The following is a 26,391-nucleotide window of genomic DNA, read 5'->3' as shown; positions in this document are numbered from 1 at the left end:
TTTCTCTCGCCACCCACAATCTTCCGACCAACCTTTGCCGCATGGCTTCGGAAAATTCTTTGTTTTCCTTCTATTATGGCTGTAACTCCCGAAGTGTGTGTTGTTGAACAAGTGTTTCGGAATCACGTTTGCCATTGAGAGTGGAAAACCCTCAAGTTGACTTTATCCAAATAGCATTTCTAGTAATATTTTAGTAAGTTAATTTTCCAATTGTCTCACAGCACATTTCGAGCCACAGAATTGACTCAAAGAGCACCAGATATCATCAAAGATCAATTGATCTAGCCATTGATTCCGAGGGGTAGAAAAGGGAGTGAAAATTAACAGTAATTCCATAAAGGTGATTTTCCTTTTAAACTCCTTCCTCGTCTTGCAATCGATCTCATATCGTGTGGCACGCTATTGAATATTTCAAAAGCTCCTGCACAATACATTCAACACACCACAGCCAACCTGAAGTGAAATGCCACACACACAGTGGGAATTGGTGGAAAGTCCTCGCCTCAAACCACGGAAATATTCACTTAAGTACATTGGAGAGAGGAGGAGAAAAAAAAACTATGAAAATGTTTCAACCCCCGACCTCAATGCTCTAATAATAATCCATCAAGTTAAATGTGCTGTAAGTGGAGAGAATTCCCACAGAGTTGCTTGAAGTGGACCATTGAGGACGGGCAAAATGTATTGGAAAAAATGATAACTCCACCTCATCACGCTCTCTTCCACTTGAAAATGCAGCAAATGTGTTGTCATCCCAGTGAGGAATCTCCACTTTTCTACCCAACTTAGCGCCAACTCCTGATTTAATCGAATTTCTTTCCAATTTTCCCATTCAATCCAATTTCACGTTCAATAAGCAACCTCCAACTTCCACGACTTTTTCCTGTCTCTCTCTCTCTCTCACTCACCTTTTCCTACACAAACAATCGATTGCCTTTCCATACAGCATACACCTTCGATCTTATTGCTCCCTATGCGACAAATCTCAGTAAAAAAATCTTATCTGCCCTTCTCCACCAACTTCCCATATAGATATTACTTCCCCAGCATCTCCCCATTTATTGAAAATTCAATTAAAATCCTTTATCGCAGATCACATCGAGCCACATGATGTGGAAAGAAGCGCGCTACTGTCTGATGGGTAGACACACATCACAGTTCTGGTATTTATCTTCTCTCTCTCCTGGCAATTTTACGTCAAACGATATGGAGTTGTAAAAATTTATGATTGCGAATATAGTACTGAATAGGAAAGCATAAGCGATAAATCTCAGGAAAGATTATATTTTTCATTTCACAATTGCCATCATCCACCCTCTTTTAATTCGCATTTTCCATCGATAAATATTGATGAAAGCTTTTTAAAACTTTTCATCATTATATTGGTATTCCTCGAATCGCTTTGCTCAACCCCTTTTCTCTCTCTCTTTCTTTGCTATTTTATCGCATTTTCTGTGATTTATTGTGTCTCAATGGAAGTGAATCATAAAGCACAATCTACCCAATGCATTGCTTTTCAATACACGAACTTTGAATCACTATGACATTCTCCGAGATGGCCATTTATCTCAATTACTGCAACTAGAAATTATGACTCCCTTTGTTGCTTGCTCCCATTACATTTGCCACATTCGCAGATAAATCCAATATCAAGGACTCTTTCGGTTCTAAGAATAGCATTGTTTCATTAGAGAAAATCTTCACCATTGTGAGAGTCTTTAGACAATATTCCAAGTCAGCTTTTGCCTATTCATAGGCGATTTCCCTCTACAAATGTTTTCAAATGTAACGAAGCTTTTACACTCAACACAGTGATTTTTCATTTAAAAAAAAATCTATTTACAGTAAATCAATAACTTCAACTTATAGAATTCTCTTACTAATTAACCTGTCGTGCTTTCTTCAAAGGTTTCTTTGAAAGTGCTCTATTTCTCTAGAGAATAACTCGATGTCATCCATGTTTCCCTGAAGAGCTCTTTATCTTGCAAAGTTGAGAACGTTCAGTGCTGCATATTTCACTCACCTGGAAGAGAAGAAAATATTTATAAATTAGTGTGATTGCGATATACTGCCATATCTATCACAGAACCTATTGATTTTCCCATAAATTCCACCCATAGGCAAGTGTTTTACCGAACGTCAATTTTGTTTATTCCTAAATTTATGCACCAGTCATGAAGATTGGTGAAATATTGAAAAAGCGAGACACTTAACGCGCCATTTCGCTTCCGTGTCTCTCATGTGAATCGATTGATCAATAAAGAACGTATGACTGTGAGTGGAAATTTATTTCACTCAATAAAAACCAGGGATTCAATTGCGCCTACAAATGGTGCGCCAAAATCACTCGCAATTTTCACATTGATCGCGTTCTCTGTCAAAATCACAAATTTTCTCGTTCACTAATTAACTTACAACATTTTGCGTTCGTGAATTATAAATCCTTCCTCTCTTCCGGCCAAATTATTTATTCAGGATGCATGACATATTGTGCCAAAATATCACAGAACACAATAAATAATATAATTTTCCCATGCAATACGGAAGAGTGCCAATGGAATAAAATAGAAAAAATATTACACTGTCTGAGTTGAGTTACTTATCTCAACTCCCCCTCTTCGTAATATGTATTCCTCTGTGCCATTTGATATCTTATGAAGAGTGCTACAGAGCGAATAGTAGGAAAAGCTCAGATGGTTCAGTGCCAACCACAATTTCTGCTTCCTTGCAGAATTTTCTGTGCCAACCCAGAGTTTCTCCACAAGTAGAAAAAAAATTCCCCTTTTCCAAAAAAAAATTAGGCGATTTCCATATCTTATACAAATTTTGTTATACAAATTTCTCTCGAAAATTAATGAACAAAGTGCTGCATGTAATTATGTGGTGGGCGTTTTACAGAAAAAGTCAACACTGCGATTCCATTTAGCAGCCCTGAGACTACCAAAAAAAGGGAGGGTTTCACTTCCCACATTTCACACGCTCATTCCTCCCCATTCGACACATTCATGCAACGATATTGTGATCGCTCCCCAAACTCCCTTGGCTGCTTCAGAGTCTCACAAGAGGACTTGTTCAATATTTAGAAAGCCAGAGAGTGTGTGGCAAAGCATGTTGTTGGTTGGTGAGAGTGAGGAAGCATTTTTGGAATTTATTTTTGTCGATTTTCAACCCTTCATTTTTCACCCCCGAGCTTTTCCACTCGCTCCATGCGCACATATTCTTCCACTTCACTTCCCCAATCTGATAAGTAAATTAAAATACCATAAATTACTCGCATTGTGGCAAATATTTTCTTGGCTCACACCACATCGCGATACCGTCAACTCTGACCATAGCATAAAAATGCCATAAAATGTGTGATTATAATGTAGAGTCTAGCCTGAGTATATACTTGAGACATTATCTTTAATACACTTCTCCAACATTGCATCTTGTCTAAAAGTTCACATCACGAGTATCATGTGAATAAGGTACAAATTCACACTACTTTTACTCCACATTCCGGAAAAACTTTTGATTATACAACCAACAAAAGTACATACTTTAATATTAAATTGCAAATGATTAATTATATTTTCATCTTCTACACATCAATCAACCTTCAGCGAAAACTTGGGCAAACTTTAAATTCATTTACAAAATTACTGTTTTTCATCTTATGCGAGACATTTTAATTAATCTCGCCTCACAATTGCACAAAATTAATTTACAAGCACTGTGAAATAAAGACACTCCCTCGTTGAATTCCATTGCTGTAAAATTTATGAAGATTGCGTCTTTTTTCTCTCCTTTAAATCACAGGCAAATTTTGTGGTTGAATGTAATGAAATAAAATGTCAAGGTAAACAAATGAGCCCAAATATTCCCTCCCATTCATATCCATAGCATCACATACAAAAGTAGAAGGAAGAAAAGCCTATGAAACAATCTGGCACAAATAAGAAATACACATCTGTTGGCAGATATTAAATTTTCCTGCTTTTTGTCTCTCCTCAATATTCTTGTCCAAGAAATCACTCGTGTAAATATATCTTTAGTCATGGGAGGGTGAAAATTCTGGCGCGCGCGATGATCGAGACAATTCTGTGTTTGGGAGAAGATACACAAGGAAGCGAGTGGAAAAAAAAATTTCCACTCACTTTATTAAATGACGGAAATTGTGAAAAGACGAGATTTTATTGATTTCTGCCATCCAGATTGAAGACTAACATAAAATACGAGAAAAGACACACGCAAATGGGAGGGAAAAGCTTTTTCTGCTCGCTCCTCCTTTCGGAAAATCAAATTGCTTTTACATCTTTTCAGACAGTATTTTGCAAAATAAACATCTTGCGCACTATTATTAAATCTATTTGAGATAGCCAATGATGTTAATTGTGAAGGAGTTGAAAATAGAGTTGAGGAGAGAAGAAAAACAACTCATTCATGTTTTTTATTTCATTTCCATTATTGCGGGCATTGTTACCCATGTTTTTCGACAGGAGAAATTGAGAATGAGAGAAAGAATGAAGAAACAGCGGTAGTACAAGGCACTAATTTGATATATGTTAGACATTTTCCACAGTCACTTGATAATTAGAAAGATTTATGTTAAACAACATATTTTTCAACAATTATATGCAATGGGAAATTTTTATGGATACAGCTTCGCGCATCTGAATCAAGAGTGGAAAAAGAGGCCTTTATGCCATCTTCTATACTGAATTACTGCTCATCTTCAACTCCCCCTCAATTCAAATAAATGTCTCTATTTGCTTTTATACACACATATTTCCCCAACATTTCAATTCCATGACTTGTTGCCTCATCAGAATAACTATTTCTCATGAATCTTGATGATAATAACAAATAAATCTTTTATCATATTGTCAGTTATGAATGGAGAACGTGGATATTCTTCTGTCTTTTCCCTCATCATTTACGCATATATGAAAAATAGATACCCATATTTAAATGGCTCTCTTTCCTCTCCCACCCCATCACACATGTTCACTGCCTCTTTGCTGGTGTCCAACACACGTTGTCTGTGTTAGACTTGCAAAATAATAGAAATGTTAATAGCTCCTTGTACGAAACTCATTACGTCTAATTGCATGTCTCCCTGTATGTTGCACACAATGCAGTGTCAGATGAATCACTTTGAATTGAGATGCCACATTCGCACAAGCTGCACAGCAAAAGAAAGTATTAGCTTCAGCGCTCTCATCATCATAAGCTCACACTCAACACACCACCTAAAGCGGGGCTCACAAGAGCATTCCATAGAGAGAGAGCTTTTCAAGGCGAGACAAAAAAGCGGTGAAACAATGATTTTAGAAAACAATAAACGCAGAAGAAGGGAAGAGGAACATATTCCAAGTGTTTCTCAGAAGAATCCCCATTTCAAGACACACGAGATCCACTCTCTCTCTCTCTCCCTTTCTCTCTCTCTCTCTTGGGAAGCTATTGAGAGAATGAATATCCTTCCAGTAATAGAATAAAACAATAATCCTTGAAGATTCACTCCAGCCTTTCTCGTCTCCTCGCTCCACACCGCTAAGTCCCTCATTTTGTGGCTTGACCTCAATTCTCCTTCTCTCTCTCTCCCTCCATGTATCAAAATCCACACGGCAGTTAGAGTGGAAGAGATGTCCCAAAGGGAGAAAATCCTTTCAAGCATTCTTCTCTCCTAATCTCCATCTGAATTACCAAATTTCCAACACAATATAACCACCCAAAATCCATCCCACTAAACTTATCTTGGTCGCAATATCAAATTAATATTGTGGGAGAAAAGTGTGTGTGTAATAAAAGAAGGAATATTAGCAGAGAATCCGCCTTAAGCTCTCAATGTCACTGTAAATTACTAAATATAGAAATGATTTTTCACTTTCACCACCAAAACATCGTCACATAAATCACTCAATTTTATCCACACCAAGAATTCTCGCACGCCTTCGCATTTAATTTTTGATTTGCATTTCAAATTCTCGCACAAATTATACCAAACATGGAAAAGTGATTTAAGTGACGTATAAGGATGTTATATTGTTGGTCTTCTGAGTTTGTGGAACTTTAAAATTGTTTCTTTTGCGATATCCGCACAAGCTAAAGTCCCCTAAAACACCCCCTTGAACACCAGCCCAGCCCAGCTTTATTGAAAGCTCCGGTCGTGCTGATTTCTCTGCCAAGACCATGTTTTAGAGAGAAAGCTTTAGATACATACCACTGAAAAAGCCATCCACCCTTTAATTCATATATACATAGCAAAGGATACAGATTCTTGCAGTGTGAGATGTTTTTTTTAGCCAGAGAAGATTTTCAGTGGAATTTCCCCTTGGCAAAGGGTCACATAAGAATTTTCCCAATATTCTATTTGCCTTTCCTCTCGCAGTATCCGGAGCTTTATAACCTCTATCCGCGCTACACACACTCTCTCTCTCTCTCGACTAGATTATATCGCGATTATGATGTTGAGACGAAAATTGCTGTGCTGCATAAAAGTGCTTTTCAATCAATATCTACTCCAAATATGAAGTGCGACGTCTCATTTGCATGAAAATCATGGGTGATGGCAGGCAAGCTCTGCCAGGATATTTTCGATAGCAGGGAAAACACTTCACCCTCGTACATTGTCAATTTGCTCTCATTAGATCAGAATGTCGTGCCCAGACACTGTGATTAGAGGCGCCATTCCTTCGCATATCCTCTCGGAATCTCTCCATGCCCTTGCCAGGCGGCAAAAGGTTAAGATGGAGTGAAGATATTTCCACCTCGCAGCTCTGCCACAATTTATCGTAGGTGAAAGACGAAATTTGGGCCAGCAACACCAAGCCCTTATCCCCTATTTAAATGGATGAGCAAATAAATTAGAGACGACACGAGGACCTCATCCTTTCCCAGAGGTGAAATTCACTTTTCAAATATTTATTGAGAATTTTGTAACACACTTCTCCTCCACCTGTCCCTTGACACCACCCCCTCAAAATCACTTCCCACGTGAATTCCATGCGTTGTGCACTTTGACGCACGTGGAAACATTACTGTCATAAATAAATAAGGATTTAGTGAATTTCAAATTACGCCGATCGTCGTGCCACGAGCTCACAAGAAAGTATCAACATCTCATATAAAAATCCTCAGCACAATTTATCTTATCTCTTTCAGGAAAACTTTTCATCTCATCTCAGATGAATTCTAGTTTAAATAATGCAAAAACACAGTGACACATTTCCCCAAAGGAAGACCCCAACGTCAATTACCACGGCATCCTTGCAGCTTCTTCCGCAAAACTTTTGCCTTGACCGAGAAAAAATCTCCCCGACAGCAGCTAGTTTACCTACGAAAGACTTTGGCAAGCCTTTATGGAAATTTTACTTACAAAACTCTTCACACTGAAGGATTCACAAAGAATAATTTCAAAGTTCTCCGTGCGACAATTTGTCGAAAAGTCACAAAATTCTGCCACTGCGTAATTCAACACAGACACACAAGGTTGATAAGCTAAGAGAGTGTAAAACACTGTCTTGTAATTGGACTTGTGATAAATGGCATTCAAATGAACAGGAGGAGGAGGAGTAAATGGACCGAAATGGAAATAAATTAGGGAAAAGTCAGGTGAATTTCGAGAGTTCAACAAGGAGAATTGATTGATTGTCCTTGGGAAGAGAGAGCTTCAACCTCCCCCAAGTTTGGTGATGTCATCCAGTGAAAACAATATTGCGTTGTTTAGCTGAAAATGGAGCCCTTCTAAATTTACACTCTCCACCAAGGGCGTATTTTTTTCATTTCCTGTTGCTCCCCAAAACTTCCCCACTTGGCATGATGGCTTTTTGATAGCTGCATCTTAATGGTATCATTTTTTCTTGTTAACAATCCATTGCCGCCTCCCTCTCCTCACCTTGATCTCGTGCCAGAAAAAAAAGCCACTCATATAGAATGTATGTTGTAATATTTTTTTTCTGCTCTTCGTGCAATATTAAATTGATGAGAAAAGTTCCCACTGCTAAACTCCCTGGAGGCACATGTCAATGATTTAGCACCCAAATACCATTCCGCCTCTCCTTTTCCTCCGCGTTACATCACGCCAATTGCTCAAACATGCGCCCACCTCCAAATATCATCGGACTCTCTTTTAGTGTGCAAATAGAGTCAGGGCATTATTTCTCCCTCTGACAACAGTGTTGGGGAAACAGGAGAAGAAATAAAACCGTGAAGAAAATAATATTTTCTCCGTAAATGCACAAAATGGGGACGACAGAACCATCGAAATGTAAAATATACATTCCTGAGTAGCGCCAAGATGTGAAAACTCTTGCAATACCCAAGACAGTCACGTCCTTTCGAGGTCACACTGCATAACTTACCCCTCTCTCTCTTTGACACTGTGCATATAAATTCATGCATAGAAAATGCTGTCGACATGTTTTAAATTGAAATAAATTCAAGTGCAACTTGAAGATTTCGCTCTCAACTCTTCTCTTTCGGTCTGCTTGATCGTGAGCCACGGCTCTCCTTCTAAAACTTTTCAAATATTTTAGCAACTTTCTGCCGCATCCCACTCCAAACCTCCACATTTTGGGACTTTCATCGGAAACACACACTCTCTCTCTCTCTCCCTGTCTCACCATCTCAAGAACCCTTCGACGCTCGCCTCAGACTTTGAAGAGAATAGGAAAGTTTCATGTCTTGTATCGGACTAAATATTTGCATAGCTTAAAATTACAATTTAATACTCCCCCAACCACATTGCCCGCTCAGTCCACCTTCCATCAGTCGGATCAAAAGCATCGGTTGTGATGTATGTATATGGTAATTTTTGTACAGTGCTCACACACAACATAGAAGAGCGACTGGGTAAACGACCTGCATGTTTGCCTGGCAGCTGGCAATGGACGAAGATTCTTTTTCACAATAAATACAATATGTGTGTATATAAAAGAAGAATTAATTCCCACTCTCTTGCTCAGCAACATCTTTCACTCTGGGCCCAACGAGGCAGGGAGTCTCTCGATGGAGAGAGAGAGAAAAATTCTAAACTAGATACGGTTGAAACGGTACAATCGATGATGACTCTCTCCTCTTTAGCCAAGAAAACACCTCGCCGTGGCACCAACAGCCACATATCACACGGCACAGCGCGACTTTCTTGCAAATGAAAATCCGCAATACAAAGACACATTCATGGCAATGTTACTTATTCAGTCAGAGATACCCACAAAATTTTGCTTTACATTCACCAAAACACTTAATAATTCAAAGTGTGCCTTGCAGAGAACAGTCACAGTTTTATTCCTCAATTATTCACATTCTAATCACAAAATCTCCACATCACATTATGGTGCGAGAGAAGAGCATGGAAAATGAAGAAAATCTCATATGACACCCAATTTTCCCACAATTTCATTCGTAACACAGTGACTAGAAACACTCTATAATACATTTCTGGCCCTGGTCAATTTGCTCACGTAATTGTTTTAATTTGCCCAAATATCTAATGTGAATTTTCTCTTCTTACAATCCACACTAAATTCACGCCAAAGTGAATTTTGGAGTAAAATTTAATTATGCGCTCTCAGTTACGGGATGAATGTTATAAAATTCAACAATATTCCAAGGAGAGTTTTCCAGTCAAAGTGATATGAGAATATTCAACTTCTTCTCTTCTGCATGGCCATAAAATTTCTCACCAGACGCACAAGTATAAGCGACGAATCTTGCGTGAAATTCAACATGCTAGCTTATATTTTAGCAAGGTGTTACTTGTAAAATTAACCACGATAATACAACGTTAGGTAATCATCTAAGTACAACTTGCTAAACTATTCGCACATTTCTTTCCTCAAACTTCCACGTTAGTTACTCGTGATGTTGATGAGCAACTCCACTAATTGCCCACACATTTAATGCGGCAAAGTACAAAATGAACAGAGCCTCAGATGGTGTGAGGCACTTTCAGACCATCCTAATATACCATCGATCGATTTTATCATCAAATTCTCGCTCATCATTCTGTGTCGCTCTCATTTGCATCGTACACTTCCTCATTATCAACTCCCTCTCGCTCTCGCCTCGCATCGCAAGCATGGATATGTCTATTCGTTAGATTATTTCACGTCATTGCCGCCAAAATGAGATTCACGCCAGTTTATGGGCGTGAACTCTGCAAAATCAATTTATCGCCCTAATAGACCTCTAAAAATGTGATTTTACACACAACTAGCATAAATTCTACCCCTCAGGCTACGCCACAAGAACCGCAACACGGCAAAAAATCCATCTCCCCACGATTGAAACACTGCCAATTGGGAGATTTTCCGCACAATCTCCATTGCTGCCACGGAGCAACCGAAATTTCATTGCGAATTATGCAGAAATGCGATCATCAAATGCAAATACCGCGCCGGCCAACTCCAAATGCCTAACAATTCTATCAATGCAAATATATTTTAACATGTTCCACATCACTGCACAGCTCTACCTGTCGCATTTGCATTGTGTGCTTCGCGTGGCAAGAGGAATGGTTCAATGGACAATTTATGGTTGAGAAGTCATGGATTATGTCCAGAGTCGAAAATTCAGTGTTTCCACTGATCTTATTGCTGTTTATAGTACCTCTGAAAGTGCCTCATTCTCCTCACATCCGCTCCCTGACCATGACATAGCGCTGCAGCTCCTCTCATTCGTGGCCACTTGCCAACTCTTTGCTCCTGCCACCTCAATGCCAGCGCCGTCGATGCCGCCACCATTGGCAAAGTGACGCTGCTGCTGATGATAGGCACCAGTGGCAGCGGATGTAGGTGGAATGTGCATAGCACCAATATTGCTCGAAGAATACACCATTTCCGCTATGATGAATCTGCACAGCACACAATGGCCAAAGTTGAAATGCTTCTCAGAAACACTGGGACACTCGTCCGCGCAGGATATTAGACTCTTCACACCCCTATATAGCATTCGTCACACAGAACCTACAGAGTCCGACAGCACTTTCACTCCCGCATTGCCAAATGGCACATGAAAAAAAAACACTGAACCACATTCAATTTCCACCACTTTACCTTGAGAATTGTATGTCGCACTTTGTGTTATTTTCAACGTCAATTTCCACCTAATTTCCAACACACCAAATTGTATATAGATTCTGTTTTTGGAAGAAGAAAAAAAAAAATTCCAAAACAGTTTTATATCATAAATAACAGTGGCAAAAGATAGACTTAAATGGTCTCTCATGCGAAACGCGGCTGCTCTTTTTCCTCACCCCAACGCAGTGCTTTTCATGTTATTATTATTATTGTCACGGAATTACGCAACTGACTCCATTCACAAAAGCGCACTCAATCGTAATGGACAGATATTGCTCAAAAATAATAATATGAAGAACGAATAGCCTGATTCACTATATTTTTCTTTCTCATTTCACTCTTTGTTGGCTTTTATATCAAAACTCTTTGCATGCAGCAACGCACACTTTTCAGCACTCCTCTCATAATTGCTATGGTTCGTCCCATTAAAAATTATTGCAATTATTATTTGCACCTGCCCGAGTCAACCCTCCAACAGCTCGTGCCCCATATTGTGTGGCGCTCAAGCAACGTACGCTTTTCAATTGCAAAAAGAAACTCTTGCCGCGCAACGACGCGATGGTGAATGAGGCAAAAAGGTCACTTAACTTTTATCGTTTCATTTGCCTAAATACAATAAAGTGTGTGCAGTGGAAAAATTGCTGGAAATTTTACCCCTTTTTGCCCACACTAAATTGCCAGTTAATCTTCACCAGATGACAGTGAATTACTCTCTTCCACCACTCAACACTTACTGTTAACACACAAATGAATGGTTGCGGATCAATTGGAATTTGAGTTTTTGAGCTGAGAGAAGTGCGTGGCACTGTACCTTGTTTATGAATTCGATTGCCAACAAGATATGCTCAAAAGTAGGTGAATAATATTCGAAAGGTCGGCTTGAGTATCAAGAATGATCTGTTTTTTGTCTCTCTGTTACAAAAATTGTGGGTGGGTGATTTGCAAAGAGCAGTCAATTGCACTTGAGATCAATCTAAAAGTATGATACACACTTAGCGACAATCACTCCACACTGTTCAACGACACTTTAATATACACGCCACTGCGATGATGATGATCAAATGCAATTTGTGGCCTGACTTTCAAAGTGTTATTTTACATCTATCAGCGTTTTTTTTTTTCTTTCTTTCTCTCTCTCCACCTCGTTTAATCTCTCCACTATGCTAAACACTTGAGGATTGTGTTAAAAATAAAATCTTCAGAAACTTGTTCCAGAATTTGCATTGCTAAACAGTCACTGATTAGAAGTTTTGAGAAATTTTTTTTTCACCCAATCTTCGTGTCACATTCAGCAACAAGAATCCACAAAATCACTTTACATTCGCACCTCAAATCGCACGAGCAACTCAATTCCACTGGGATTCTGCAGTCTTTCAAGGACGAAGAAGCCACAGTATTGGATGTAGCATGAAAGCAGATGATCTCCATTGCACGGGCACAGCGAGTCGACTACCTGTGCTCATCATCATCATCTCTTCGTGCAGAGATTGTGGTGGATGAGAGACTGCGGGGAGTTGCTGTGTTGGAGTGTAACACAAATGCCACCAATACAATGTCTGGCCAACACAGACACAACACACTTGACCCGCGGCCATCCGTGAAAACAAGTTGAACAGCCACGAGAGACACTGTTAGCAGGAGATATTCAGAGCCCTCCCAACATGTCCTCCTTCTGCATCTCCACCACGCCAGCACTCACGCGACTTATGCAGATGATGCGCCTCTTAATCCTTTCCCCCGCCGCAAGCCAAACAATCCGTCTCCACGCTGGAACTTCTCTCTCATCATCACAACAAACACAGCCGCAAAGCAGCACCAGAGAGTTTGGTCATATTCTGGTTGGATGGCTTTAGGAATGTCCGATCCCAATCCAATCGGCCAACTGTACATAACTCTCTTTTGGCCCCCTTCTTGTCCACTCACACGCACACTTCCCTCACTATTCAGTGCTCTTCGAGTCACAATAGATTCCGCAGCACCTGAGAAATCACCAAACAGGACAAGCACCGAACGGATTATTTCAATCAACTCTCCAGCAATTCACCACGGTGCCATCTCAAGGGAATACCACTTCTTCCAGCGTACTGTTAGTTGACTTTTTTTTTCCTCCAGACACCCAACAATGCTCAAGATCTCCGCCACTTTTGGTCATCACACCAACAGCACATGATGGATTGTGCGGCGAATGTGGATAAAAGTAGGTAGAAAATCACATGATTTATCTCTATCTGGCCTCAGAGCCACTCTTGTTTCACCGAGGAAACCGGAAGAAGTGCATTTTCAACGCTGCTGTTTTTTTCTTCTTTCACTTCACACCAACAAATCCCAAGCAAAAGAGTGTCCAGTGAATTTTAAGCGCCTAAATTGGCCAACTCTCGCTTCATATACTTCCACCCTTAAACATGTAGAACAGACGCGGAGGAACATTTTCAGTCTATAAATAGACAATAATTCACCGAGATTGTCATGAGCAGCACTGCAGGAAATTTCATGCCCGGCATCGCATTGTACTCACCAAACACTCGCGCCACTCTTGACCGTCAAGAGTTGTGGATTCAATACAAATACAAGTTCAAGAATTTTAATTGCAAATCATTTTCTATCGATGCCCAGAAACAGGTCTCTCGCGCGCTCACAGAGAGATTAAGGTGCGCGCGAGAGACAGAGATGACCAGAAGGAGAGAGCATCAAGAAGACAAGTGTAAAGCACTGGCTCTTGGAAAGTAATCCACTTAAATATGGCATAAAGAGAGTACTCTCCTCATCAGTGTCTGAAAGGCAAAATTAACAGAATGCAAGTGTGTATTATTTTGGGAACTCAATTAATTTGGCCGAGAACTAGCCTGGCATCTGTGATGCGCGGCAAATAGCCATATGAGTTGAAAATCATGACATTTAATTGCCTTTCTGCCACACATATTGGCCAATATCAGCATCAAATCACCGAGGAAGGCAATTTTCAGTCATTTCTTCAGTCTCTCAATTGCCCATTTCTTCCTCCAAGCGTTCCAGACACAAAACCCACTTGACTCCACCACTAATTGTATGCAATTATGAGAATAGATAATTGGGTAATTTAGTTCATCATTTTCACAATAATAATACGCATTTTCGTTTCGGAGATGAAAGAGAATCACATTCACACACTCAATCCATGAAAATGTTCTGAAAATATAAAGCAGAGAATCTCCTATTTGCTGCTTGCATATTCAATGAACTGCCTTGTGTTAGATGGGAGAAAAAAAAAGAGTCTCAGATTCTTTTTGCTCGATGCTCACAAGAGAAACCAAAACCTAATTTATGCCGTTTCAAATCTAAATAGAAAATCTATCTCCGCACCAACACACACACAGACGCAGTGCTTCATCCAGATGAGCCAGAAATAGTTGTAAATGCCTTTTTGACGGTCATCGAAAAGAAAAGACACGCGATTGTCTCACGTATGGATTGAAAGCATTCCCAGAATTGTGGTGCTGTATTTCCCTTTTGTCATCCTCACTCTGCATAATGGGTGAATCACGACCCAATTCTCACAATAATTCTCTAATACACCAAGGGAAGAGAGCATCCAGAACATCCCCATCGTGAACCCTTCTTCACAACTCCATTCCGTTGTGCACACACTTTGCATATAGTGCATAAACAATTTTATGATCAACCAGGAAATGTAGTTGAATAAATATTTATAATGGCAAAGACTGTCACGACCAGTTAAATTCTTCACACCATGCTCGCTCTTTTTTTTTCCTCCACCATTATTTTAAAATAAAATATATGTGAGTATTATTTTTATTTATGACACACTCTTTCGCTCTATGGCGACCTGAAAGCACACAAAAACCATACAGTGGGAGACTTTCTCCCCTCAGACATTCCTCCATCAGCTTCGCCATCCATCTCACTCCACGACACTGCCGAAAAATCACTCGCGAAGGGGCATTTTCGCGAAGCTTGCTTAGATGCCGGCATTGTGGTCAATGTGAATCGGATATTATCATCGATTGCATAACAAAGTTACAACAACGCTGGCTCAATTTACACATTTTGGAAGTCTGTTCGCGGACTTCATGAAGCAGACTCGCGTGTTGGAAGCATTATAAACTCATCTGCGGCAGACTCTAAACACTTAAACTTCCCCGTCTTTGAAGACTTGGCATGTTCTATTCCTCTCGCAGGTGCCACTTTTCGCAACAAATTTCCACAACATCCCAGTTCGTCTGCACTAAGCGATAATCGTCACACTATAATTCAATACCGCCTGAGCTGTGAAATCCAATGGGACAATGTGAAAGAGAGTTAATGAAAAGCCGGCGCGAATTCATCAAACACCGCAATTCAATCATTGAAAATGACCAAGAAACCACCTAAAAATAGAATGTGAGCAATTTCATCGCCACTGTGGCAAGTGCAAGTAAGGGAAAACTAATATAGTGTGATTTTCCCAATGAATATTTCCCTCCCTATTTGTCATTCCACCGCACATACATTTATATTATGGATATTAAATTTCTCCATCTCGTGTGTCTCGAGAAATTGTGTCTCATGTCACATGAAGATGGTAAAAGATAGCCGAGATATGAGAAGGAAAAAAAAGAGACGATCGATACAGAGTGAATGAAAGCCAGAATTACTATCAAATCCAATTTTCACAGCTCTGCCCCCGCTCTTCCCTCTCTCTTGCCCTGTTATATGGAAATACACGCCACATAAGATACCATTAAATGTTATGCAGCATGTATAAAATTCACTGTGATACTGGTGAGATTATTTCATCTACGTGCCAATGTACATTGGAAGATTGAATACAACCTCCCAACTGCATTGTAATAGCATTCACTCTATACCTCGCGCGATTGTTGTAATTTCTCAAGCCCACAAAAACTCTCCCCGCGCTGCCCGCCCTTTTTCTCTGTCCCTCCTCCACCACCACCACCTCCTCAAAGTGCTGCTTTTTTGCCGATAGAGCTTCACGGAGCGGAATTAATTTTCCTAAAAAACCATCGATGGACGCTGAGAGCCTCCGGTGTGGGTGAAAGATTAATATTTGATTTAGCATAGTTGAGAGATTCTCTCCTCCCATTTTTAGTGAGAAATTGCGTGTGGAAAATCACTTACAAATTACAACACAATGACGTCAAATTGTACGTCTTGCGGGCAACATGAGGAGAAGATGAAAAAATTCCCATACCTTTTTGGCATCATAAGAACATCATTTCATTTGTGTGTCGTCAGTGAAATCTCACTGGATTCGACACATTGTCGACTGACCTAGAAAAAAAAGTTGTGTTGCAGAGCTGAAGATGGAGGGAAAAAGGGCCACGCGATGTCTCAGAATATTTTGGAGAAGAGTCTCGCGAGCACTTCTTTTTTTCTTCCCATCAAGAGTCTCTTTCTCTCTCAGCGAACATCTCTTCTTCACCCACGCAAACCCACTAAATTGCCCGACAATTCAATCAACTTGGACAGTTTTAAGCGAGCTTGAGCAAACAACAAAATCATACCCAATTTCCCTGCCATAGCGGCAAACGGAGTCAGAGATCTCACAGACAGCGCCAATTGGAGGTCTCTTTCCTGGGAAAATTCCCTGAATTTCCAAGCTAAACACACAAACAACTAATCAAGATATTTGCTAATATGCCATGGAAAGAATGCACCCTGCAATAAGTGAGCGAGTGAGAGGGAAAAGAGAGAAAACTAGGTAAAATGCGGTTCACAATTTTTGCAATTCCACAATTGCTTTGAAAATATAATTGATTAAATTACAAAATAGAGGAATAAATAGTGGTAAACTGGCTAAGCAATTGCGTGTTTTTTTTCTCTGGTTATTCCATTGCTCAAAAAAATAAAAAAATTGGAAGACTTTGCGGGTCTCACGCGAAATCGATCTTTCCAGTGGCAAGTGGGCTTCCTGGCCCGGACGGGATGTGGAAAATCCCTGCCACACTGACCATTCAATGCTTCAAGAGTTCTGACCATGAGGTTGAGTTTTTTTTTTGCCCTGCGCTTCTCTACACACTTTCATGCCGCCGAAGAATATCCGCATTCCACGAGTGTGACTGAAGAGTGTGACATCAACTCCTCTGGCCAGTGTGACCACAGGGGATTTGGCTGGAGGGCCAGGGTTGAAAATCGATGCTTCTTTGTCCCCTCCCAGTGCAGTCGAAGCCGCGGCGAAGAATGAGAACATTGGGAGAGAACAGAGCGCATATTCCTCCAGTGATGCTGCTGCTGCATTGGGTCAGAGCGAGGTCAAGGTCGTGCCCAGAACACCAACAAAGACAGCATCCCCAGCGATTACACAACACTCGCAGCGCTGCCCGGGCTCTCTGGGCAGCGCTCGCGGGCGCCCCGAGCCGCCCTCACGCACAGGTGAGCCGCCAAGGTGCTCTCCACTGGTACTCACCTCATTGAAAGCCATCGTCGGGGGAGCTGCAGTTGACGGAGCCTCGCCACAGCCACCAATTGCGCCGTCCGCCCTCCAGTCTAGCCAGCCCAGGAAACGCGATCCGGAAGAGAGAAGCACTGCCCGATCAGGAATCCACACACAACACTTGTCTCATCAGCCACGGCAAATTATGTAATTCTATGTTGCATCAGCGGTGCTTGTACAAGTGGGAAAATGTGTATATGGAGAGCAATGCCTTATTTTTCCTTTTTCTCGCAAAAAACCACACAATTTTGCTGCTCACAAACTGTCACTGTCAAATTGCTGCGCACTTCTGGCGCGTCAAAGTGCCCACCAGCGCCCCCAGGCGGAAAAGCACCACCAACTCAGTGTGCTCACCTCATCGCCCCGTAGCGAACTCCTCTGCCGGCAGAATGGCATTGGAACAGTCCTCGGACGCGCATCGCCTTTTGGGAAAAGCATTCAAAATATCAGCAAAATATAAATGTCCTTTGCGTGATGCACTAAAGACTGTGAATAATTAATGAGGCGAATTTTCTCCTTTGGGTTTATTCTTCTTCAAAAGTAGCACAAATGCATTTACACTCAGGGAGGCCTTTTGAATTCTTCTCGCTGCCCTACTAATTAACTAGGACTTGCATTCAAGCTCACCCATTAAATGTCATGCGATACTGCAATTAAACTCTGAAATTCTAGAGGTATTATTTATTGCGAGGAGTGGAATGCCAAGAATACGTCCAGTCAGTTACTTACCAAATATTTGAAATGTAACGCTCACCCCAAGGCTCATCCACCAGAGAAGAATGAGTTGAATGAGTTCAATTGAAGCTCACATCCGGCGAATCGATTCCGTGTGCGGGTGGCAAAACACCTCGAGAGCCTCGAGAGGTGTAATGGGAAAAGTTAGCGGCAGCAAATTGGAGAGAGAGAAGGATGAAATTGAGACTGCAGGAAGTTCCTTGACTCTCTCCACAGCGCCCAAGTGTGGAGGCGAGTTCATCGAACGGCAGCAGCGAAAATTGCACTTGGAAGTGCACGAACGGAGCATTTGCCTTGCAAATTGCCAAAAAGAAAATCAATTTCTTCCTCCCGCCGTCGAGCGGCGACATCGTGGGTGGGAAGAGAGTGGCTCATTTGAGGGAATTTATCGTGAGTTCCGCACACGTGTTGAAATGAACATTTTCTGGGGTGGCGGAGCTGCTGCTCCTCGTGGACAGAGACTCCTTGGCACGCGCACCAAAATAGCGCGAAAGTAGGTTGAATTCCGCTGCACTCTCGGCAAAGTCCTGCGGGGACACGGAAGGAGTCGCGAAGGCGCAGCGCGAAGGAGACTCAGTTGACTGTGGCGAGTGGAAGAGTGCGGTTCGCTCGGATGAGCGACCTGAAGACGCCCTCGAGGCGAGACACTCTCCCCAGGACAGCCACGAGTCGCACCAGCAAGTCTGATGTGTCCCGAGTCTTCCCGCCGCCGCCGCGAGTGCCCTCGATTCGTGTCGTGAAGTCCCACAATGCCATCAAGAGGCGCCCCGACAGTCCGCTGGAGTCCTCCTCGGAGGACGACGGCGAGGAGGAGAGCGCCACCACTGGTGTGAGCATCAGACGGAAGAAGGAAGCGTCCGCGGTGGCTCTCTTCTGCACAGGCTTCACCGACACGGCGTGCCAGTGCAACAATCTCGAGACTCTGCCCGTTCGCACGCGTCAGTCCGGCGAGTCGCGACGCTGCATCTCCACTGAGCGACTCAATGAGCTCCGGAAGCGCGCCCAGGAGGCCCAGAAGAATCACCGCGTCTTCACAATCCGCGGATGCTTCTACACCGTGAGGAAGGCTTTGCTGCAGCGAGGCTGGGTGGAGAAACTGGACGTCCACCGCAGAGCCTCGATGCCCTGCAATCTCACCATCGAGGAGATGATCCACCAGCTGCCAGTGCGTCGCGCCGGAGAGTCCCGGAAGCAGTACCTTATCAAGTGCGAGAGGAACATCCTGTCGCGCTTCCTCGAGTACACGCCCGTGGATTTCCTCTGGACGGCGCGCAAGGAGAAGGCGGACTGGATAGACATGGCGCGCAATCCCGCGCTGCTCATCAACAAATTCCACAAGGTGCCCTTCACCACCAAGGAAGGCCTCTGCTCCAGCCTCCGGGACTTCCACTGGTTCTACGAGGACGGCATCGCCGAGACCTACTATCCGCGGTGCTTCAATGTGTGGAGTCCGGACGAGCTCAATGACTTCATCGACGACTTCCGCCTCACCGGATGCATGGGGCTGCTCAAGTGGCTGGCCCAGACCTACAGGAGTCACGGCTTGGCGGCCGTCGGCTCGCCCACAGGAACCGTGCCCATTACCAGTGTCCACTTTGCCGTGAAGCGCTGTCGCGAGTTTGTCGACTTCTGCCAACATCGCGACATCGACTGTCCGGACGAGAATCTCAAGATCTGGGAGCACGATTGGGACGTCTTTCTCACCCATCACTACCTCGTGACACACGAGAATGCCAGACTCCTCGACACCGAAGACGATCCCGTGGAATCATACATTTCCCTGGTGGAAAAACTCCTGCGCGACGTGGAGATCTTCTGGCCTCAATATCACGCTGACGGATTCCTCAACATATGGATCGTGAAGCCAGGCAATCGGTGTCGCGGCCGAGGCATTCTCCTCATGAACAACATCAAGAAAATCATCTCGCTGGTGAATCCGCCGACAATCACCAAGACCCGATATGTCGTGCAGAAGTACATGGGTGAGTGAACGAATCCCTGCGTCGTCTCTCGCTGCCCATAAAAACATTTCCCCGCGGGAACCCATTAAACTGTACGTTTGCATAATGATCGCGAGCATTAAAACTTTTGTTTGTCGACTGAGAAATACAGACTGGCACGTTCCCGGTGTCTCTTGAGTCGAGTTTGTGGAGAGAAATTTGCATATCTGTCGAGGGAGGGACAAGCTCGAGTGGTTTTGAACTAAATTCCTACATTTAAGCTTCCGGACGAGATAGCCATAAATCCAGCTGTGCTCCAGTTTAGCCATCTCCTGACAATAAGCTGTATTTAAAACTATTGCCCTAATCGATTTTTCTGGCACTCAAAAAAAAAGAAATCCCCACGCCAATCGCGCTTTTCGCGCGCGCGATTTTCAGTCGCTAATTCATATCGGCCCGGGATTGAGGGTGAGCGAAAGGCGCGATATCGTGTTGCGTGCAAATTTATAAAATGATCCCGCTTTCCCACCACCTTCGAGTACAGCTTATCGCTAAAAATGTATATATGTTATGTTCGGTGACCCAGTTTTCCCAATCATCACGCTTCTCCCGTCGTAACATGGAGAATCAGCTGATTCTCAGCCCCCACACTCGCGAATATTGAATTTCACACTCCCCCCCATTGTGTGTCTATTTCTGTCGCTCCGCGCAAAAGAGGCACACACAACAATAGCACAACACGCGGCCGAGCAAACAGAGAATGCGAGGAGGAAATATGTAATAATAAGACTCACCGTGAAATTCCAGAACGACCCCTAACCATCCACAACACGAAATTCGACATCAGACAGTGGTTCCTCATCACCAGCGTGCAGCCGCTCGTCATTTGGATGTACAAGGAGAGCTATCTGCGCTTCAGCTCGCAGGAGTACAATCTCCTCAACTACCACGAGTCCGTCCACTTGACCAATCACGCCATCCAGAAGAAGTACGTCAACGGGCAGCGCGACGAGCGACTGCCGCAGGAGAACATGTGGGATTGTCACACATTCCAGGCCTATCTCCGCATGATTGGCAAGCTGGAGCTCTGGTCAGAGAGGATCTATCCTGGAATGCAGCGCGCCATCATTGGCTCAATGCTGGCATCGCAAGACAACATGGACAGACGCCCCAACACTTTTGAACTCTTCGGCGCGGACTTTATGGTCTCTGAGGACTTCTATCCATGGCTCATCGAGATCAATTCCTCTCCTGACCTGGGATCCACCACGAGTGTCACTGCCCGCTTGTGCCCACAATGCCTGGAAGACACAGTCAAAGGTAGACAATGAGTAAAGAGGAAATTTTAACATGTCAATTAAATTCACCTTCTCGCATTCCAGTGATTATCGATCGGAGGAATGATCCCAAGGCTGACACCGGAGGATTTGAACTCATCTACAGACAGAGCATCCCTCCAGCGCCCGCTTACATGGGCCTCAATCTCTTCCTCAAGGGCCAGCAGCTCCTCACCAAGACTTCCTCCACTCGTCGCAACCAGGAATCCAAGCTGCGCGAAGATCTCCGCATCATTCCTCGTCCAGTGCCGCGTCTCACCCATCCTCATCCCAATCACACTGCCAATGCAGGACTCGTGACGACTCAGGGCCCGTACATCATGGATCTCATGGACTGTCTCAACCTGAAACCCAATCAGGTGTCGCCCAAGACCAGAAAAACCTCTCCGCTCACCGCCGTGAAGAAAGCCAACAAAACGAGTCGCGGCACTCAATCTTCCAGCACGCGCGTAGCCAACAGCAATCGCAAGGCGCCAGTAGAGCAGAAAATCCCCAAGGTGGACTCCCAGCGGCGTCACGCCAGCTGTGGCCCTCGCATAGTTGTGGTGCAGGAGGAACAGCCGCCGCCCGAGACCACCAAAGGCTCGCGCAAGGAGATAACTTGCATAGGAAATCGCTACTGCCCGGAAAAACTCGAGTCCACTTCCACCCCTGCGTCATCGCGCCACAATCAACCCATCCAGGAGAGCAGCATCTTCAAGTCCAAGAGCGCCAGCAACATCTTCAGCAAGCTCCGCAGCACAGCATCGGTCAATCAGAAGATGAATCTGTCACCCTATCGCAGCCTCACAAAGTCCTCAACAATCGGAGCGGCCGGAAGGCGAGATGACGATCATCACTATTGCTCACACTTCTTCGCCGTCGGCCTGAGCTTGAGAGCCTGGCGCGCCAAGTACAACAAGATCCTCAACTCGCAGAAGGAGAATCTGCCAACGCCGCTGATAAAGAGCTGCAGCCCGAAGCCTCACACCACGAAAAACCCTTCCGCAGTTGTTGATCTGAAAGTGCAAGAGCAGAAATCGTGATAAATGTCTTCAATATGTGGCTATATCCTTATCCGACATACCTTAACTTCAGCGGCAGGCAATTCCGTGACACGTTCCTTGCCAAACAACAATGCCCGTGTCGATAAATAACAAGAGCCAAGACCCCGAGTGGAAGGAGTTGAGAATAATTGGTCAATTTACTTCAAGAGTTATGTATTTTTCTGTGGTAGGATTGCTATATATATATATAGGAGAGTATATTCGATAGAGGAAAATCTATATATTTGAAAATTTAATCTAATATCTCCCTCACTCTCTCTCTCTTTTGAATTATATTTCCTTTTTATAGTTAGTGTGAAAATTTCTTTTTTTTTCTGACGAAATGCCACTGCCACAGCAAAAACGCTTCTTATCATCTTCTCTATCATGATGAAAATACTTCATTTTCACTCATTGTTTTGTCTCAAAATGAGAGCACAGGAAATGGGGAGAAAATACTTCAAATCTCTCTATAATTAAACTTTCAAAAGCAGGAAGAGATCATCGATTTTTCTTCCATTCATATTGTATAAAAGAAAAAAAAAACCACTATTTGAAATCAATGATTGGCTTTGCGCGCGTGCTCAACGACGCAACAGAGAATGAATAATTAGGGAAAAAGAAAACAAACTTAAAGAGATTAAGGGAAAAAAGGGACAAAACCCGTTGGTTATTGCTGCGCGGGGGGTGGAGGGGGAGGAGGGAAAATTCAATAGGAATTGGAAATATTCTCATTTGGCTCAGTTGGCAAATCGCGACAATTTCACGAGACGCCAGGCTTGAGGGAAAATGATAGCTTTGGCCTAGAATTATTCTTGCCCAGAATCATTTTCTGCTCCTCCTTTGCCCTCTTCTCCTGCTCTTTTCGCATCCTTTGGCGCTCTTCATCCATTTTCCTCTGTTCTTCAATAATCGCTAGTCGCTCTTCAGCCTGCAAATAAACCAGCAACGCGAAGCAGACAAATTTGTAATTAGTAATGTGTATAATAAAACTGTTATCATTCCAAAGTTTATTTTAAATAATAAAAATGAATAAACAATATTCAGTGCAACAATATACTTACGAGTTTCTTTTGTGCCTCCTCAATTTTTCGGTTATTTTCCGCCAAAATGCTTTCCAGTTCCTCGCGTTTTTTCCTCTCCTCCTCCTACAAAATGATAAGAGATCGATTAACATCTCACTCAAGCACAATTCTCGGCTTACCTAAAAGAAAATTGACACAACTTTCTTCTCGTTCTTTAAAATGTCTTTTTTCACACGCATTTTCCAAACTGAAAATTTAATGCTGTTTCCTTTGTCAATGCAAAACTCATTGTTTTAATTAAATTTTCACGTAGAGAAAATGTGTGCTGACAAAGGCCTTGTTTGCATTATTCATTATTATCCATTTTTCTTTATCTGCATTTTCATCATCAACTTTTTTGTGACATCATTCAATTTCAGTTCAATATTTTTGCATCATGAAACAAGTCCTTCAGTATGTGTTTCTTTTTTTTTAATATTTTTTGGCTCACAAAAGATGCATAAATTTAAATTAAAAAACATTGTTTAATATAAAAATAAATTATGATTTATAATACCTGAGTCGCTGATACAGAAATAAAATTGGGATCCTCTTCGGCATATGACTTTTCGGATTGTTTTCAATGTGTCTCTTTACAATCTTAGGCTCTTTTTCGTGTGCAAATGTCTCTTATCCAATTGTTTTTTTTATTTATATATCAAAATAGTCTTTCTTGCACTTCCATGATTGTCTTTTTTTCGCTCTTGTTTGTGTTCTTTTTTGGGGAATTTTTCTCTCGAGCGAGAGAAAGTGTTTGTTTCTTTCTTTTTTTTGCGTTATTCAAGGAGAAGGAAAAGTCTTTGAAGCATGAGAGAGAGAGAGAGTTTCCGGGCGGCGGAATCAACAGAAATTTATTCAATTCATTTATACGAATAAATTAGTGTCGAATCCTTGTGATCCTCTTTTGCCCCTCTCTCTCCTAAATTAATCAGGGGAACCGTTTGCTGCATTGTCGCCTCAATTTTCTTTTTTTTCTGTTCTTTTGAGAATTTCTGTGTGTGTTTGTTCAACAAGTCGGAAATATTTTGCGAGATATAGTCAAATATTTTGCACAAATCTCTTTTACGTGAAATTTAGGGCATATTTTTTTTTATAGCACTGCGAGTTCTCTATTAATCTGAAAATATGAAATAAGAAATTTACATGCATTCGATCCTCATTCATCCCCAAAAGAGCGTGACTCACGCGCATTTATCACCCTCACTTATCACATTCCTCTCTATCTCTTTCTCCCACTCCCTCTCACTCTGCTCATGATAACAGCTCGGATGCCGTTGCGGCACGCGCGAGCCACACACTCATATTCAAAGTGAAAGGAAAAAATCATAGCATTTGGAGTAACATAAAGAGAAGCAGAGAATCACCCACACACAGACAGCTGTTTGATTAGGCGTCCAATTACCCCAGCCACTCGCTCCTCAGGCACACCCAATCTCTGGCGAGAGAGTATTCACGAGATTCAGGCCACTGATGACCCCATGAGGAATGCGACAGACTCGAAGGCGCTTCGAGGTCTGACCAATTCGTCAAGTGTTGGGCAACAGTGTTCAATTTGTGGCAGAGAATATGGGGAGAGAAGGGCCTCTCGTGGGCAGCTTACCTCTCGCTTTTGCTCTTCTTGGCGAGCCTGCTCCCTTCGCTTTTCCAGCTCGAGCATCATTTCCTGTTCCATCTGTTTCTTGGCCGCCTCCACGCGTTTTGTCACTTCCTGCTCAATTTCATCCTTCCTCTTCTCCAGTTCCTCTTCCACGCGCTTCTTCACGAGCAATTCTATCCTCTTGGCGGCCTCCTCCTCAATTACCTACACCCCCAGATAGATGCACACACAGGTCAGTCAATTACCATCCGGAGGGAAAATGTGCCGGAAAATCTCACCCTCTGCTCTGCATCTTTCTGCCTACGTTGCCTCTCCATTTCTGCCAATCGATCGATTTCCTTGCTCCTCTTCCGATGGCTCTTGTGTGGTATTTCACTACTGCTGTCGGAAGATATGGAAATGGAACGCTTTCTGCAACACAACATCACATCATTAACCTTCTATTTAGGCATTTAGCATTAGGAAAAACAAAAATTTTCCATGTCACTCACCTCGATTTGGAACTTCTTTCATGGTCTCTGTCTCTCGATTTACTGTGTTTTCTGTGTTTGCTACTCTTCCGCCGGCGCTTCGGTGATCTACTCCGTGATCTGCCCATTCTTTCACAGAGAAATACACATGGAAAACAGGCGAAAATTCAGTCTAAAAATTTTCATGCAACTTTTTACGACGCCACAATTTTGACAATTCCGCAACCGCCAGCGCCTCTCGCGGAATGGTGAGGTTGAGTTTCATCGGGTGGTGAAAGTGGTGAGCTTTTTGTGGAGGGCTTTTTGGCGGGAAGCATGTTTCACGTTTCAAGGGTGTTTCTGTGCAGTAAAAGAAATCAAGGATGTTCTCACACCATAAGGGAATAATTGTATTTCATAGCGTCCTTTCCAGACTCAAATTACATGTAATTTTTTGTCTTAATCTTCACTACAATTATCTTGTCATTGTGTGACAATTATGGCTGACTTGAGGATCACATATGGTGCCAAACAGTTGAGTAAAAAGGCCCTGACACGCAACTTCCTTGCAGCGATCTGTAAATTAAAAGTAAGAAAATTGTTACTGTAACGATATTGATGGTAAAGTTTGTGTGAAAACAAAGTCTGTTGCCAAACATTTGGATTCAAGACTTTTCTCTTCTATTTTTCGCCATTTCTAGGGCAATCAACCCACGGCAGTTGTTAGCGTATCAAATAGTCTTCCTCATCG

At 42.7% G+C, this 26,391-nt stretch overlaps 3 protein-coding genes across 4 annotated transcripts in view; 1 reads left to right on the top strand and 2 right to left on the bottom strand.

The window, feature by feature from the left end:
* The window catches only part of LOC132263247 (serine/threonine-protein kinase 26), a 50,134-nt gene extending 32,362 nt beyond the window's left edge, over window positions 1-17,772 (bottom strand). The window contains exon 1 of one of the 2 annotated variants that reach the window (XM_059762919.1): window positions 17,467-17,772. In XM_059762919.1, the coding sequence (XP_059618902.1) occupies window positions 17,467-17,481 (15 nt within the window). In that variant the 5' untranslated portion in view covers window positions 17,482-17,772. Of the gene's footprint in view, window positions 1-10,593; window positions 10,743-17,466 lie in introns of those variants that run through there. The other variant, XM_059762918.1, reaches the window with a different exon arrangement.
* A 1,069-nt stretch (window positions 17,773-18,841) lies between these two features.
* On the top strand, window positions 18,842-22,601 carry LOC132262481 (tubulin glycylase 3A-like). The gene is made up of 3 exons (XM_059761761.1): window positions 18,842-20,210; window positions 20,976-21,488; window positions 21,551-22,601. Exons 1-3 carry the CDS (start codon window positions 18,842-18,844, stop codon window positions 22,528-22,530), a joined length of 2,862 nt encoding a protein of 953 aa, XP_059617744.1. The 3' UTR covers window positions 22,531-22,601.
* An 86-nt stretch (window positions 22,602-22,687) lies between these two features.
* LOC132263256 (UPF0430 protein CG31712) lies at window positions 22,688-25,897 on the bottom strand. Its single transcript, XM_059762929.1, has 5 exons — window positions 25,683-25,897; window positions 25,470-25,602; window positions 25,195-25,395; window positions 23,595-23,678; window positions 22,688-23,461 (listed from the first exon to the last, which is right to left on the bottom strand). Exons 1-5 carry the CDS (start codon window positions 25,787-25,789, stop codon window positions 23,294-23,296), a joined length of 693 nt encoding a protein of 230 aa, XP_059618912.1. The 5' UTR covers window positions 25,790-25,897; the 3' UTR covers window positions 22,688-23,293.
* Window positions 25,898-26,391: the final 494 nt, after the last annotated feature.

Source organism: Phlebotomus argentipes, unplaced genomic scaffold, assembly GCF_947086385.1.
Source record: "Phlebotomus argentipes unplaced genomic scaffold, Phlebotomus argentipes genome assembly contig_15, whole genome shotgun sequence".
In the NCBI taxonomy this organism is placed as follows: Eukaryota; Metazoa; Arthropoda; class Insecta; order Diptera; family Psychodidae; genus Phlebotomus; species Phlebotomus argentipes.
The sequence above is the reverse complement of the archived record's forward strand: the minus strand, read 5'-3'. Positions and strand labels throughout refer to the sequence as shown.

What these genes read in the sequence shown, in the direction of transcription:
- LOC132262481 (XM_059761761.1), top strand. Translation starts at nt 18,842, where the DNA reads ATGAGCGACCTGAAGACGCCCTCGAGGCGAGACACTCTCCCCAGGACA. An exon ending in TGTCGTGCAGAAGTACATGG is followed by an intron (nt 20,211 to 20,975) that starts GTGAGTGAACGA and finishes GTGAAATTCCAG; the next exon opens with AACGACCCCTAACCATCCAC. An exon ending in CCTGGAAGACACAGTCAAAG is followed by an intron (nt 21,489 to 21,550) that starts GTAGACAATGAG and finishes CTCGCATTCCAG; the next exon opens with TGATTATCGATCGGAGGAAT.
- LOC132263256 (XM_059762929.1), bottom strand. Translation starts at nt 25,789, where the DNA reads ATGGGCAGATCACGGAGTAGATCACCGAAGCGCCGGCGGAAGAGTAGC. An exon ending in GAAAGAAGTTCCAAATCGAG is followed by an intron (nt 25,603 to 25,682) that starts GTGAGTGACATG and finishes GTTGTGTTGCAG; the next exon opens with AAAGCGTTCCATTTCCATAT. An exon ending in AGAAAGATGCAGAGCAGAGG is followed by an intron (nt 25,396 to 25,469) that starts GTGAGATTTTCC and finishes CTGGGGGTGTAG; the next exon opens with GTAATTGAGGAGGAGGCCGC.